The sequence below is a fragment of the Vitis vinifera genome, chromosome 11, assembly GCF_030704535.1.
Source record: "Vitis vinifera cultivar Pinot Noir 40024 chromosome 11, ASM3070453v1".
Taxonomy (NCBI): domain Eukaryota; kingdom Viridiplantae; phylum Streptophyta; class Magnoliopsida; order Vitales; family Vitaceae; genus Vitis; species Vitis vinifera.
This window is the reverse complement of record NC_081815.1, coordinates 1,151,788-1,166,303: the sequence shown is the minus strand read 5'-3', so window position 1 is coordinate 1,166,303 and position 14,516 is coordinate 1,151,788. Positions and strand designations below refer to the sequence as shown.

General features: G+C 35.1%; 2 protein-coding genes across 3 annotated transcripts; both read left to right on the top strand.

Moving 5' to 3' along the window:
• The first annotated feature begins 2,779 nt into the window (after positions 1–2,779).
• On the top strand, positions 2,780–7,935 carry LOC100250851 (protein Brevis radix-like 4). 2 transcript variants are annotated; one of them, XM_002280057.5, is made up of 7 exons: positions 2,780–2,910; positions 3,152–3,395; positions 3,488–3,620; positions 3,688–4,064; positions 5,487–5,622; positions 5,930–6,330; positions 7,365–7,935. In XM_002280057.5, exons 3-7 carry the CDS (start codon positions 3,498–3,500, stop codon positions 7,441–7,443), a joined length of 1,116 nt encoding a protein of 371 aa, XP_002280093.1. In that variant the 5' UTR covers positions 2,780–2,910; positions 3,152–3,395; positions 3,488–3,497; the 3' UTR covers positions 7,444–7,935. The 2 variants fall into 2 exon arrangements, with proteins under 2 accessions (XP_002280093.1, XP_019078360.1); XM_019222815.2 differs by having other exon boundaries at positions 2,863–3,395.
• Positions 7,936–9,889: 1,954 nt separating this feature from the next.
• On the top strand, positions 9,890–11,439 carry LOC100242162 (protein BIG GRAIN 1-like B). Its single transcript, XM_002278332.4, has one exon. The coding sequence runs from the start codon at positions 10,157–10,159 to the stop codon at positions 11,318–11,320; it is 1,164 nt and encodes a 387-aa protein (XP_002278368.1). The 5' UTR covers positions 9,890–10,156; the 3' UTR covers positions 11,321–11,439.
• Positions 11,440–14,516: the final 3,077 nt, after the last annotated feature.

Below are 14,516 nucleotides of genomic sequence, written 5' to 3'. Positions count from 1 at the left end.
TTTAACTTCCATACTCTCTCTCTCTTTTCTTTTAATTAACCTTTTTTTTTAAATAAAATATATATTCAATTCCCAGTTTTAATTCCAAAAAAATATATCATAAAATTTATCATATTTCCAAATGTAATAAAACTTTAAAACAAGGCATTTATGATTGACCCACATCCTACCTGCTTTTAATTTTTAGTGATTTATTTTAATTCCTTTTTACTGGTAATTTTAAAATATTATTATTTTTAAAAAAAGTTTAATATTGCTCAACCATATTTTAACTGTTACAATAAATTAATTTATATTCTATGAATTTTCAAAAAATTGTTGCTTTAACTTGAATTTTAATTTATAATTAAAGTCAAAAAAAATTATTGCTAATGAAACTAATTACCTCTTATATGTCAAAAGTAGCAGGATGGGTCAAGATCATTCTATCTAAAAGGGCTAAACATCATGATGAGAATATAAGCCATTCAAATTTCAAATTCACATTATGATTCGTGGGGGAAATAAACTAGGTTGACCACTAAATCAACTTCTCATCTACTATTTGGGTCGAGATGGTGACACTCGTAATAAAATTACATATATACCCCCATACAACCTACTAAATGAAGTCATCGATAGAGGTTTGGTGTTTGTGATGGGTTTTGCTTCCTCCACTTTTGTACATTATAGTAAATCGTTCAAAGGTGATCTTTCTATATTTGTTGATTGCTATTTTGACAAGACGGTTGTTTGGTTGTTTGGTTGTTGGGAGGAAGTAAAGCCAATTCTAAAAGAATGGTTGAAATATCGTTTTGACGAAATTTTGAAAAAAATTCTAAAAAAATCGATGATAGTTGGTGATATATTGTAAATATGGCGATAAATCACAATCTTTATATAATTAATGTGGGTCAATAGCATTATAGCAATCAAACGCACTATAGTTAAATCAATTATTTGAGGTTTAACTCTCGTTACTAAACCAAGTTTGCCCCTTGTTAAATATTATGTATTAAACATATATATATATTCAAAATTATCATATAAAGAAAATGATAAAAGAGTATTTTAAATAGTAAATTAATTATGATTATTTTATAATTAAATGCAAAAAAAAATCTTTTAATTGATTATCAAAAATATAAAAATCATATTTTTTCATAGTATTTTTAATATCATTAATAAATTAACTAAATACTAAAAAATTATATATATATCATAATTTATTTTATACCATTTAATATAATTGAATTAAATTGATCGTAATTTTAATATTAATATATATTTTAAAATTATACATATTATAATCAAATATCATTATATTATTATGAAACAATATTTGATGTAATTAAATAATAAATGTGTACTTATAAAAATTAATATTTTTATCAATACATACGATATTATTGTCAAATATGATTAATCATATTATATATATATCAAATTATTTAATAAAATAACTTTAAAATATCTATTATACTTCTAATTACATTTTTATGAAATTTTTATTATATTTTTATAAATTTAGATCAATTTTATACATTTTTTTTTTCAAAATATTCATCGATATATCTTCCATATATATATATATATATATATATATATATATATGTGATATATTCATAAAATTAATTACCTATATTTTCATCATTACTTATATTACATCCATTTTCTCTTAACTTGATATTTATAAGAAAAATGTTTATTTACAAAAACTTACAAATCGGTTACTAGATGTTTTCATTAATGCAATCAAAGTGATTGAGTCACGGAACGTGGCTATACAGATTATAAGCCCAGATTACTATTTTATAGGGCAATTAACAAATATCATAATAAATGAATTTAGTGTACTTTGAGAAAAGAAATTTTAACAAGTTATGTGTATACAGACGTGATGGAAGTAGCCTATTATTAATAATAAATTTTCCTTTTAAGTGACCATTAATATCATAAAAAATTATAAAGATTATGAACTATAAATTGTACGTGGATATAAAATAAATAAATAAATGATCAAATAAATAAAAAAACGGAAACAACACGCCTTGAACACCATGAACGTTTAACCAAACTTTAATATTTGTAACGTTGTTTTTTCTATTATTTTTTTTTGTTTTCCCCAATATTTTTATAAGTTTTTATCAATTTTCGTTTCATTAATTTTTTTTTTTGTGAAAATTTTTGTCAATATTTTCATGATATATTTCAATATACCAATGAAATCTAATTACTGATATATTCATAAAAAAATATATATATATTTTCATCTATCCATATAAAACTTAGGAAGTGAGTAGAGGCTAGAAATACTTGGAACAAAATTGTCAGACTTAAACAAATAGTTAGCAATGAGAAGTTTATTAAAATAAATAAACAAATAATCAACATTGAATTTTTGACAACTAAATTTTTATTATTTCATGTTACTTTACATACTCAATAATTTATTTAATATTTTAATAATAAAATTCCCAATTTATTTTTAAGTTGATAAGCATCCAAGCTAATAGATGTTTTTTTAAGTTGATAAGAACCAATTTTGAAAAATAGGCAAACAAATTTTTTATTTCTATTACAAAACTATTCTCAGCTCAGGTAACCAAACAGAGTCTTCATAAAGGGCCTGACTCATCTTTGTTTTCCGGGATTTGGCGGAGATAGACTGAGGCCCATAACTTTAGGCATATAGCATGACTCCGTCCAGCAGCAGCCCACGCAAATTCACAAGGGCTCAGTGGGCCATATGTCAGCCCAATCGACCCATTCTGGCGACATGAAAGCCCAATAACCCACACAGCCCCCGGGATGCAGCGGTAGCCGGTAGGATCAAAAGGGAGTCAGCCTCCTTTAAACGCCACCACAGAACCGCCACAGACAAAAGGGCAGCAACACTCACTCGCAGTCGCCACTACCACCCGACGCCAGGTGGGTCTGAGGTGAAGGGAAAGGAAAAAGAAAAAAGAAAAAAAGGAAAATGAAAAAAAGGGAAAAATAAAAGGGAAAGTCATTTATGGTGAATCCAAAAGGATGATAGGAGCCCAAATCGCAAATCTCCTCAGCTTTATATAATCACAATTTGCGAAATCACATTTCCATAATTTTCCTTTTTTGTCTCTGGAACTTTAATGTTGTTAATTTTATTTATTTATTTATTTTTTTGTTACAGAGAATCTCTGATTGCGTAATTTATGGCATTAAAGTCCTGAGCACGAGCAATAGTGCCTCGTTATCTACGCTTCCAAACGGAAGCTACTCATCATCCAGCAACTTTCTTACTCTTGCTTTTCTTATTATTATTGTTATTTTTTAATTTTCATTTTCCATGCTTCGAATTCTCGGTTGTTTCTGATTTTCCGGGCGTTTTTCCCTCCAACCAAACGCACCCCCAAGTTATAATTCGGTTTTGGGAGGTTTGTTCTTATGTCTGAGGCTTTGGGATTCGGAATTTCGAAAGGCATTGCGTTGTTTTGGGTTTCTGGAAGTGATTTTGGTGTTTTTGCAGAGAAGTGAGAATGCTGACGTGCATAACTCGTTCGAAGCAACTCAGCGACGAGTCGTTGAAACAGACGGAGGAGGCAAACGCCTCGAACACGCCTGGGACCAAGCAGCAGTCGATCAAAGCTCTCACATGTCAGGTAATTTGGAGAGAATGTGTTGGTTAGAGTGTTTGTGGATTGAGGTTTGATCTTTGGGGATTTTCAGATCAAGGACATGGCGTTGAAAGCGACAGGAGCGTATCGGAACTGTAATCCGTGTTCCGCTTCAGTGCAGCATCAGAGCAGGAGTTACGCAGAGTCGGACTCGGCTTCGGCGTCGGAGAGGTTCAGATGGTCGTACCGTCGGACGGGGAGTTCGAGCTCGACGACGCCACGTTGGGGGAAGGAGATGGAGGCGAGACTGAAGGGGCTTTCGAGCGGCGAAGGCACGCCGGCATCGGCGAGTGGCCGGCGAGTCGAATCGGTCGTATTCGTTGAGGAGAATGAGCCGAAAGAGTGGGTGGCCCAGGTCGAGCCCGGCGTGCTCATCACCTTCGTCTCCCTTCCCCGTGGAGGGAACGATCTCAAGCGCATTCGGTTCAGGTACTTCTGTCCTCCGATTCCATTTCAACGGTCTTGATTTGTTTTACAGTCTTTACCTGTTTCCGACGTATTTCCGTTAACTTGTTCAAGGTTTTCAGCACCGTATGATTTTTAATCGGACGGTGGTTATGCTTCATAACTCAGTTCACTGTACCAGTATCCCTAGCAACAGAGAAATTGCTTAAGAATTGTTTGTTTGGTTGCATATTGTTTTAATGCATTATTCTCTTTCTTCTTTGTGGTCCTATTTTATACCAAGATATTCATTTTTACATTTCATAGAAATGCTAAATGACATCCATAATTCTTTTTTCAAAAAAAAAAAAAGAAAACCAGAAAATAGAAATCAACCCCACTTCAGAATTAATTAAAAAAAATTGCTTTAGGACGTAAATTTTTCAAAGCAATGCCCAAACAATGCCTTAGAAACCTCTACCCATTTGAAATTCGACTGGCCCAAGCCAAAAGCCATCCAGAAAAAAGTCCAAAAGGGAACATCATTGCCACTTGTTAGTGGGGCTGTTTTGATTGTGTTGGAAGCCTTTTTTACCGAGACCATTGTCATGGAGTCATGGTGTCGGACAAGCCTCATTCCTTTCTTTTTCAGTTTCACGCCAAGTCTTTGTGGTTTTGTCATCTTGTGTCAACTTTCTGGCATTTTGCTTGTGAAGAACTAGGGTGCACTGTGTTCACATCATAAACAACAAAATTTGAATCTTCCCTTCCCAACAAACAAGGGACAGGTCCATGAAACTTTCACTTTCTTGTTCTCCAAACAGAGAAACAAGATGCTATAGAAAGATAGAAATTTTGTAGCATTCACAATAACTTTGTGGATTGTGACCCCTAAAATCATTGAGTCAAAGTTATCCATATACTTTGACTGTGCAGTGTTGTAAGGAAAACTCCTAGCTTGTTTGACAGCTTGTGAAATCTTCATTGGCCCTAAATTAACATGAAAAAAAAGGTATCTGCCGATTTCTTGATTTAAAATGACAAAACAAAAGATTTGGACATTGAACTTTAAGAGATTTCCAGATCAGTTGAGGACTACCAACCACCCACCCACTAGAATTTGGCACAAATGGTAGAGGACCACCCCGTGAATAGTTGTACATTTGTCAATTAATTGTATGAATACTTGTCTCATATTGCTATGTTCAATCATTGTTTCTATTGAAGACTCTGCATAATTAAATACTAATGAGTTAAATATTTATTAAATAATATGTATCAGTGCTTTTATATATTTGAAAGTTTCGAGAAAGACCATACTTTTTTTTATGTCAATTGACCGCATTAGCAATTTTAAAAATAAAGTTTGTAAGATGCCTTTGTTTAATGGCAAAGGTGCAATGTGCTCTAGTTCTCACTGCTCATACAAGTGAAGGGTTTTGATTGGTTGTTGTTTCCTTTGATTAGTCGAGAAATGTTTAACAAATGGCAAGCTCAAAGGTGGTGGGCAGAGAATTATGATAGGGTCATGGAACTCTACAATGTTCAAAGGTTTAACCGCCAAGCCTTCCCTCTTCCAACACCTCCAAGATCTGAAGATGAGGTAAGGTCCTACTCAAATTGTATACAAGAAATATGCTACTTGAAGTCACTAATGGCCTTGCACCGTCCACATCACTTTTAACATATGGGCATCTGTATTTTTAGAAAGTATTAATTAGTTGATGACTAACAACTGTTTCCAATCCCGGCTAACAAAAATGGTAGAGCAACAAAAGCTTTTCCCAAATCGTCTCCATGGCAGAGGGACAAGAGAGCTGTGTATTCAAATCAATGCATATTGTGCATATTAAATTTTATTTTTGTTATTTTACCATATTAATAATATAATTTTCTCCTCCCTCTAACAGAGCTCAAAAATGGAATCAGCAGAAGACAGCCCTGTTACGCCTCCATTGACCAAAGAACGCCTGCCTCGTAACCTGTATCGTCCCTCAGGACTGGGAATGGGCTACTCATCCTCGGATTCACTTGACCATCACCCAATGCAGCCGCGTCATTTCTATGACTCAGGTGGTCTCACTTCAACCCCAAAACTCTCCAGCATAAGTGGGGCAAAGACAGAAACATCATCCATGGATGCCTCTATAAGGACTAGTTCATCTAGGGAAGCTGATCGCTCTGGAGAACTATCTGTTAGCAATGCCAGCGACTTGGAGACTGAATGGGTTGAAGAGGATGAGCCAGGTGTTTACATTACCATCAGAGCGCTTCCAGGTGGTACACGGGAGCTTAGACGTGTCAGATTCAGGCAAGTGAACTTCTGTTGTAATTATAATAGCTTTAGAGTAGTCCCCTTAAGAGGCAAGCCTTGTGACAACTTTTTTAAGTTGCCACATAGCATGTGGAGAGTGAACTGAGGTGCACAGGCGGGCCAGACAAACACGTTTATTCTGGTTGTCCAACACATCCATGAATTTAACTGCATTAGTGGTCGGCAAAACTTGCATCTCAGCTCACATTCTGAAGAGAAAAAAACGTGTGGTTTAGATGGATTTGGCTACAAAGGACATTTTTGGATTTAGCTGCCACTATTTGACCAGAACTGGAATTAATTCATAGTCTTTTCTAATCTCTCCACTCCTCTGCCTTCCATAGGATGGCTAGTTTCAATTGTCCCAACTGTTCTTTTAGCTAGCTGAGATACATCAATTAATGGGTCCACATGATAAATTCGAGTCACTAAAACTCTTCTTATGGTTGGCGGTGGATTATGATGATAGCAATGGACTATACTCCTAATGCATTAAATTCCATGGCTCTATGGTGGAAGATCAAGTCGTAACTCACCAATAGAGACAGTTCAATCCCTCGCAAATGGGTCATTGTCTAGCCCTGTTTAATAGCCATCTTCATTGATAGGCTGTGTTTTAAAGTTCACCCAATAAACATGGGGTTTGTGGGCTTCAAACCATCTGATTTGGCTGGTGTGGCCCCTCAAGCCATCAATACCAATGGTCCCTGCCTCCCTGATATCAAGACACCATAATTGAGGTACCAACTTATGGTCATTAAAGACCCAAATTGTCAACCATCAAGAACACAATTATTATTGGTAAATTCTTTTCTTTTTATTTTTATTTTTTATGGCACTGGTATTACTGAAGTTGATTGTGCTGCTTTCTCTAATTCTTTCTTTAGGTGGATATAATTAGGTTGTTTTATCTTTACCTTTTGTGGAAATACAGCATATCTCAATTCCTGCCTTTTACCATTTCCAATAGGGAATTACATGGACTTTGAGCTGAACCCCCTGTTCTTGTTTTATATGCATTTTTGGTGCAGCCGAGAACGGTTTGGAGAGATGCATGCTAGACTTTGGTGGGAGGAGAACCGGGCAAGAATACATGAACAGTACTTGTGAAGGAGCTAACCAGGGATCATCACAGGTACTGTTCCTTTTTTTGCTGATTGTGAAGATGGTGCCTTCGTCGAGTGTCTCGTATTTGTCCTACAGTCGAGGTCGAGGTCGAGGTCGAGCGTCCTCTATAGGTATCTGGCAAAATGCAGAAGCCAAGCAGCCACAGAGAGCCCATGCTAGCCCTCACATACTCATGGGGGCAAAGGTGCAGGGCTTCTTTGAGTGAGTTGCACTACTCTCTTCCAACATAGTGATTTTGCTTCAAAGCATCATCATCCTTGTGAGTTGTGAATCCTTTCTATTTCTTTTTTTAATAACTCAATTTTTTATTTTATGTATTGGTGGTTGAAAAGAGGATGAGTCTTTTGTATTTGGAGTCTAGTGGGTGTAGATGTTTGAATCTACAGGGTGAAATTCAAAAACACAGAAAGCTGGTAATGCCAACAAAAGGAGATATTATATAAATACATATATATATTCTCCCTTTTTTCCCTATATTTAGTTAATTTTCCTAAGTTCACAAAAATAAATATTGAGAACTAAAAAGGAATAATGTGTGTTATTTCGATTATTAGAGTATCATTAAGGCTCCTTTTGATGCAGATGTAACCTCCAATAAAACCTTGCATGAAAAAAAAAATATGAAATGAAAATGCTTCTACTTAATAATATGTACAAATAATAAACAAATAAAAATTTTGAACCTTCTTATAACTTATAAGTTCTTTTACAAAAGCATTACATCCTTAATCTTGTTTGGAGGGAACTTTAAGGCTTCAAATTTCTTATCCTTTTAAGTTTCTTAACTCTAATTAGATTTTAGAGGTTTTAAAAAATTTGGTTTTGGAGGTGTCAACTATAAAATATTATTTGGGATGGCGTTGACTTTTGTGATTTGTAGTGCAGTAAATCATCACTATTGACCTTTAAGTCTCAAATTTTAATTTCAATAGTAAATCATTACTACTGAATGAAGTTGGAAAAAGTGGGGTTGATGGTGGAAAATTCAAACACTGCTTTTGAGGGTTTAAAAGCCAGCGCTGCTGCGAAGGTGGAAACCAAACGCATAGAGCTGGTCGGGCCATGGGCCAAAATGTAAAGCACAGGATTGAGGGTGGGTTGGTTCACATCGCTATTGAGTTGGGCTTGGCCTTGTTCTACCTTAGGCCTCGGCTGAAAGATAATGTTGGGCTTAGAGATCATGGCCCAAACACTTTCTACTGTGGTTATAGTGAAATTGGGATTTACACCACTACTGTAGGGGCTGTTTGTTTGGGCTTTTTATTTTTTTTAATTATTTTTGCTGTTTTTAAAGATAATCCTTATTTTTAAATACAAAAGTCAAAAATTTTATTTCTTAATTGAATCGAATTTATATTTCAGGCAACTTTAGCCACCCCCCGGACAAAAAATAAAACACAACCGAAATCACGGTAAAATAACTTTATTATATTAGAAAATAAATCATATTTGTTAACCGTCTTAGTCCAATCATATTATCAGATAATATCAAGAAGTAACATAATCCCATTTGAAAAATAACTTGCTCGGTTATTTCTCATCAATATAAAATTGGATAGAATTTGATTGCATAGCCCAAACATAAAAGTACCAAATTCCTTTAATATTATTTATCGGATTTGAAATGTATTTGATAGTGTTTTTTATTTAAAGTGTTTTTAGTAAAAGTGTTCATTCATAAAACATTTTAAGTGATTTTTTAATATTATAAGTAATTTTTTATATTTTTGAAAGTGCTTTTTAAAATTTGAAGGAACTTTTTTTTAAAAATATTTTTTAGATTAAAAATGTATTTTATAATTATTATTTAACACTCTATATTCCATTTGATAAGTACATGAAAATGATGACTTAAATCATTAATCCAGAATATATTATATCATATTTTTATCTAGCTTATAAAATGAATAAAAATAAAAATAAAAATATATGGCAATCAATATTTAATATATTTTAACATAAAAAAATGTATTACATTGCAATGTTTATTATTAAAAATAAATGAAAGAAATTATATGAAAATTATAAAATTTAGTACGTAATTTTGATTTTACAAAATAAAATTTTAAATTAATATATATATATATATATATATATATATATATATATATATATATATATATTCTTAGAAAACCACAAATTCAGTTTGGGGATTAACTGGACTTACAATGTCAGAGCACTTGATGAATTTTTCCTTGGAAAGTCGCTGCCAAGGGCCAACAGCTAACCTAAAAAGGCAGATTCGTGAAAACTCAATTATCAATCTGATTATGACTCGGCCCATGTCCACCCGACCGAAACTGGACCTGGAGACCTTAGCCCTAAAAGAATGTGCCTAGGCCCTAATTACAGACTAGGCCCAATAATACATGACTGGGCCACTCCTAGGCCTGTCCACTGACTCACCGGTCACGTCCTCTTTAAGAACCCTCCCTCTCTCTCTTTCGCGTTTGCTCTTCATCTATGTCCACCCAAAGCTCTACAGAGAAAGCAGAGAACAGTTGGAAGTGGAAATTTCTATTCTATTTCTCTCTCTCTTCACATGATGAGGATGCCTTCAATTAATGTGTCTGTGCAGCTTTTGCGTTCTCCAAGCAGACACTAAAGCTACCAAAGCCTTTAAACTAAAAATCCTGAACTGTCCTTTGCTTTCAGCCTTCTCTCCCTTTTATCCCTTGCTCTCTGTATATAGAGAATGGAGAGGGTTCAGCAGAGACGAAAAACTCCATCTTTCTCTTCGTCTCTTCTTGATTCTGTTCTTCGTTCCATTGACGAATCATCTGGCGAGCGGCAGCAACTCCTCATGTCGAAGAAGCAAGGCGGTGCTGAGGAGGAGGAGATAGCGAGTGTGAGACGAGCGATGATGATCGAGAAATGGATGAGGAAGCAGAGCGGTGGAAGTTCCGTGAGTTCCGTGGTTTTTAATTCCGGTTCGTCGTCTTCAGAGTCGAGCTGCGGAGGGATCTTCTCGTCGTCGGAAGCGGAGACGAGCAGCGGAGGGAGATCTTGTTTTACTCCGCACAGGTCGAAGTATGTTCCAGTAGCGGCCTCCGCCGGATCGGAGAGGTCTAGGAAGGTTGCGAAATTGGTGGAGCAGAGAAATTCGGCGCCGAAACTGGGGGAGAATCATGGCGGTCGAGGAGGAGGAGGCGGAGGAGGAAGCTTCTTGAAGACTAAATCAAAGGCGCTGAAATTCTACGGCGATTTGAAGAAGGTGAACCAGCCAATATCGCCCGGACGCCGGATCGCGAACTTTCTCAACTCTCTGTTCAGCTCCGGGAATGCCAAGAAAGCCAAAATGTGTTCGTTTGAAACTGTTGACGACATGAGCTCAGAGCGGAAAGTGGTGAAGTCAGTGCAGGAATCAACCTGTTCATCTGCCTCCTCGTTTTCTCGATCTTGTTTGAGCAAAACGCCTTCTTCTTCAAGAACCAAACTGAAGAGATCCGTGAGATTCTACCCGGTGAGCGTCATCGTAGACGAAGATTGCCGTCCGTGTGGCCACAAATGCCTCTACGAAGACGATCCGAGCCTAATGCCGACACTTACCGCCAAAAACATTCCACAAACAGCTTGGCTCAAAGGAGAGCTCAATGAGAAAAACACTTCTCCAGCTAATATCGCAGACATGCGCCAAATTGTAAGAGACTATCAGAAGAAGATTTCTCACGAATTCAAATTGGCAGATCTTTGCCACAATGAAGACGATGATGACGACGACGACGACGACGACGACGCTGAGAGCTATTCGAGCTCTGATCTCTTCGAGCTCGATCACATTGCGATCGGAAGGTACCAGGAGGAGCTTCCAGTGTACGGAACCACTTATTTGGGAACAAATCATTCCCATCGCGCTTGATTCTCTACTTTAACATGGATGGTTTGGAAAACAGAAAATCAATGTTCATCAATGTACATTACTGGTTTGTGGAAATTCAAATAAAAAAAAAATGAAAGTCTTTTTTGAACATAAAATTTCACTACATAGATTTATTAATGGTGTTTAACATTTACAAAAACTAAAAATATTTATATATATTTTGGAATCTTAAATTTTTCCGGAAGAGTGTGATAATCCAAGCATCTTCAACTTTAATCAGCATGTGATTATGCTCATTATCCACCTTACAAAATTTTTAATAAATGTGGGAAAGTACATTCCATGTAGGCTTCTAAGGAGAGAGAAAACGTGGAATGGAGGAGAAAGAAAACAAGAGGAAGATGATATTTTCTTTGCCTTTTCTTTTTTAATTTCTCATGTGGGCGAGGGAGATGACAAGGAAATCTTTGAACAATAATAATAGCCACGTGGCAGCATGTAATATCCCCACACAAAAGAATCTCACAAGTCAAAATATGGCAAGATCAAACATGATGGCAAACATCCCATCTAGCTTTTGCCCCAAATAAATTATTAAGAAAAAAAAAAAAAAAGTTCTACTCAACCATATTCTATCCATCCATCGTTCTACTACTGTGATATGGGACACCAGTCAGAGATTTGGTGATGGCCCCCCTCTATGCTTTTATCTCCAACTCTTCATCAATGATACCATATCTCAATTTACCCAAGGGAGAAAATATTCCTTACCAATATTTTATGGGGCATGCATCCAAAGGAGGCATACTTTCGCATTAGAAATGGGTATTTGATAGGCACAATAAGACACCATATAATTAAAAATATTTTATTTTTGTTTAAATTATTTATTTACACACCTAACTCGTGTCACGTTCAAATATTAATTTCATCCGAGTATTCTAATAACTAGTATTATTATGGTAATTATGACTATTAATTAATATTAGAACAAAGGTTACGGGTTTGGCTAGTAAGCACCAACAAATATTAAAAAAATGATTTTAGGGGATGGCATTAATTTATTGTATGAATAATTAGAAATTCATAAAAAAAAAATTATGATCAAGTTTTTTAGAAAAATAATTAGAAAAACATTGCTCCACTAATAATTCATAGATGACAAAAATCAATAACACCCAATACTTCTTTTTTGAAAAAAATTGCTCACCTCTTGAATAATAAACACGTATTTGATGTGATGATTTTGCTTCAATAATTCAAGATCATCAAATAATTGCAAATACTCAACAAATTTTTAAACCCTATCGGCTATCGATTATCATCCTTGAAATAATTAAGAGGATTAATCAAAGAAGCAAGAAACATTGCAACCAACCAATCACCATTAATGGGTATTGTATGCTTGGAGCTTGTTTCTTACCAACCATGCAAAAATCTGTGGAAGCCATGTATGTGAAGTTTCACTCTACCAATCAATCAAACTGCCTGTGGGTTCATTTCTCTCCGCCTATGTCACTGCATTAGGGTGCATGGCTGGTCACATATTCTAGCAACCTCAAATCACACCAATTTATTTGTGTAGGGATGGCTTGGACAGTTGGAACTTAGCCTCAAATGTGTCAACTTAGTCTGGATGTTACCCTATTTTATGCTATTATATTCAAAAATAGAACACTTGTACACCTACTTGTATGGGCCCATAAATGTATTAGTGGGGGCCACCCACCAAATAATAAGAGAGGTGGTAGATATAGTATGGTTTGTTAGATAAGGCATATCTATTTAAGTCTTGTCACTTTGTATTAATATTGATATTATTATTTTTATTTAATTATATTCTTTTACATCTTAATTTGATTTTATTTTTTTGTATTTTTATTGAATAACCTAAATCTTATTATATCATATGATAAAAGCTTTTTATTTTAAATATTAAAAATGCATAAATAGAGAGAAAGTATTATTAATAATAATGTATTTTTTAATTCACTAATCTCCCATAATAAAAAAAATTGAAAATAAACTATAAAAGTTATATTCCCCCCAAATAATCACCAAAAAAAGATAGATATTGCAAAACTTGACCCGACATGTATCATATCAATCATGTGGTGGCCTTGATTGCAGTGAATCACTGCCCCCCAAATGATCCCTTCCTCATCATGTCCGTTCAAATTAGGAAATCTAAGATACATCAGAGCCCCCAAAATGCCACCGAGGCTTCCACTTTGATACTAAATCCATTTTCAAACTTCAAGTCCGCCCTCCACACCATCACCATCACTGAGGTAGACAAGCGCCAGAGAAGTACAACATCACACCCACCACTAAGGACGTAGAAATAATACAGTGGGGCCGCGACAGACATTTAGGACCCACGTGGGACCAGCACGTGCTCTGGCTCCCCAGATAAAGATCGAGAAGTAGAGCCGAGAGAAAGGGAAATTGATGAGAGAATGTGGTGGCGTGGTCGCAACAAAGCGCGTGGGGGGACAGAGCCGCACGTGAACACCTGGCATGTCTGAGGAAACCTTTTGGGAACGTGCCCCACTTGCACCACCACTCGTGTGCAAGAGCAGCCTTCCGACGGGATGGTGATTTTGCAGACACGAGTGTGTGGTGAGTGGCGAAGGTCTTTTTCGCGCGTGGGTTGAATCTATTGTTTTTAACTCTGGTGCCGTCTGACAAGGCTGTCATATATACATCACGTCCCTTTCATGTTTGTCTCGGATGTGATCGCCTTCCTTGTTTTGAAAATTTTTTGGTGGGTTTTAAAAAATATTAGATTGGAAGTTTTGGTATATATTTTAGAAAATTTAATTAAAAATAATTATTTAATAAATAAATGTTGTTAGACTGGTGATCTGAGATTCTGAATTCTATTTAGTTGATAAAGTTTGATGATGTGAATACTATTTGATAGACTCGAAAAGGTTTCATTGGGATATATATATATGATGAAATTATAATTTTAAAATTTTTTGAAGGATTTGTGATAACAGAGGAGGGATTTGATTGTAGGGTTATAGTGATTGTGTTTATATTTTAATCGTAGATTTTTTTTTTTATCTAATCGTAATTTTTTCGATTTACGATTTTCTACACGAATCAATATATTATCTTTATTATATAACAAATATTTTTAAAATATCAAAAACATTTTAAATATTGATAAAGTTCTAAAATCAAATTTTAAAACCATCACAAAAAAAGGTTGGGTAATGAAAAAAAA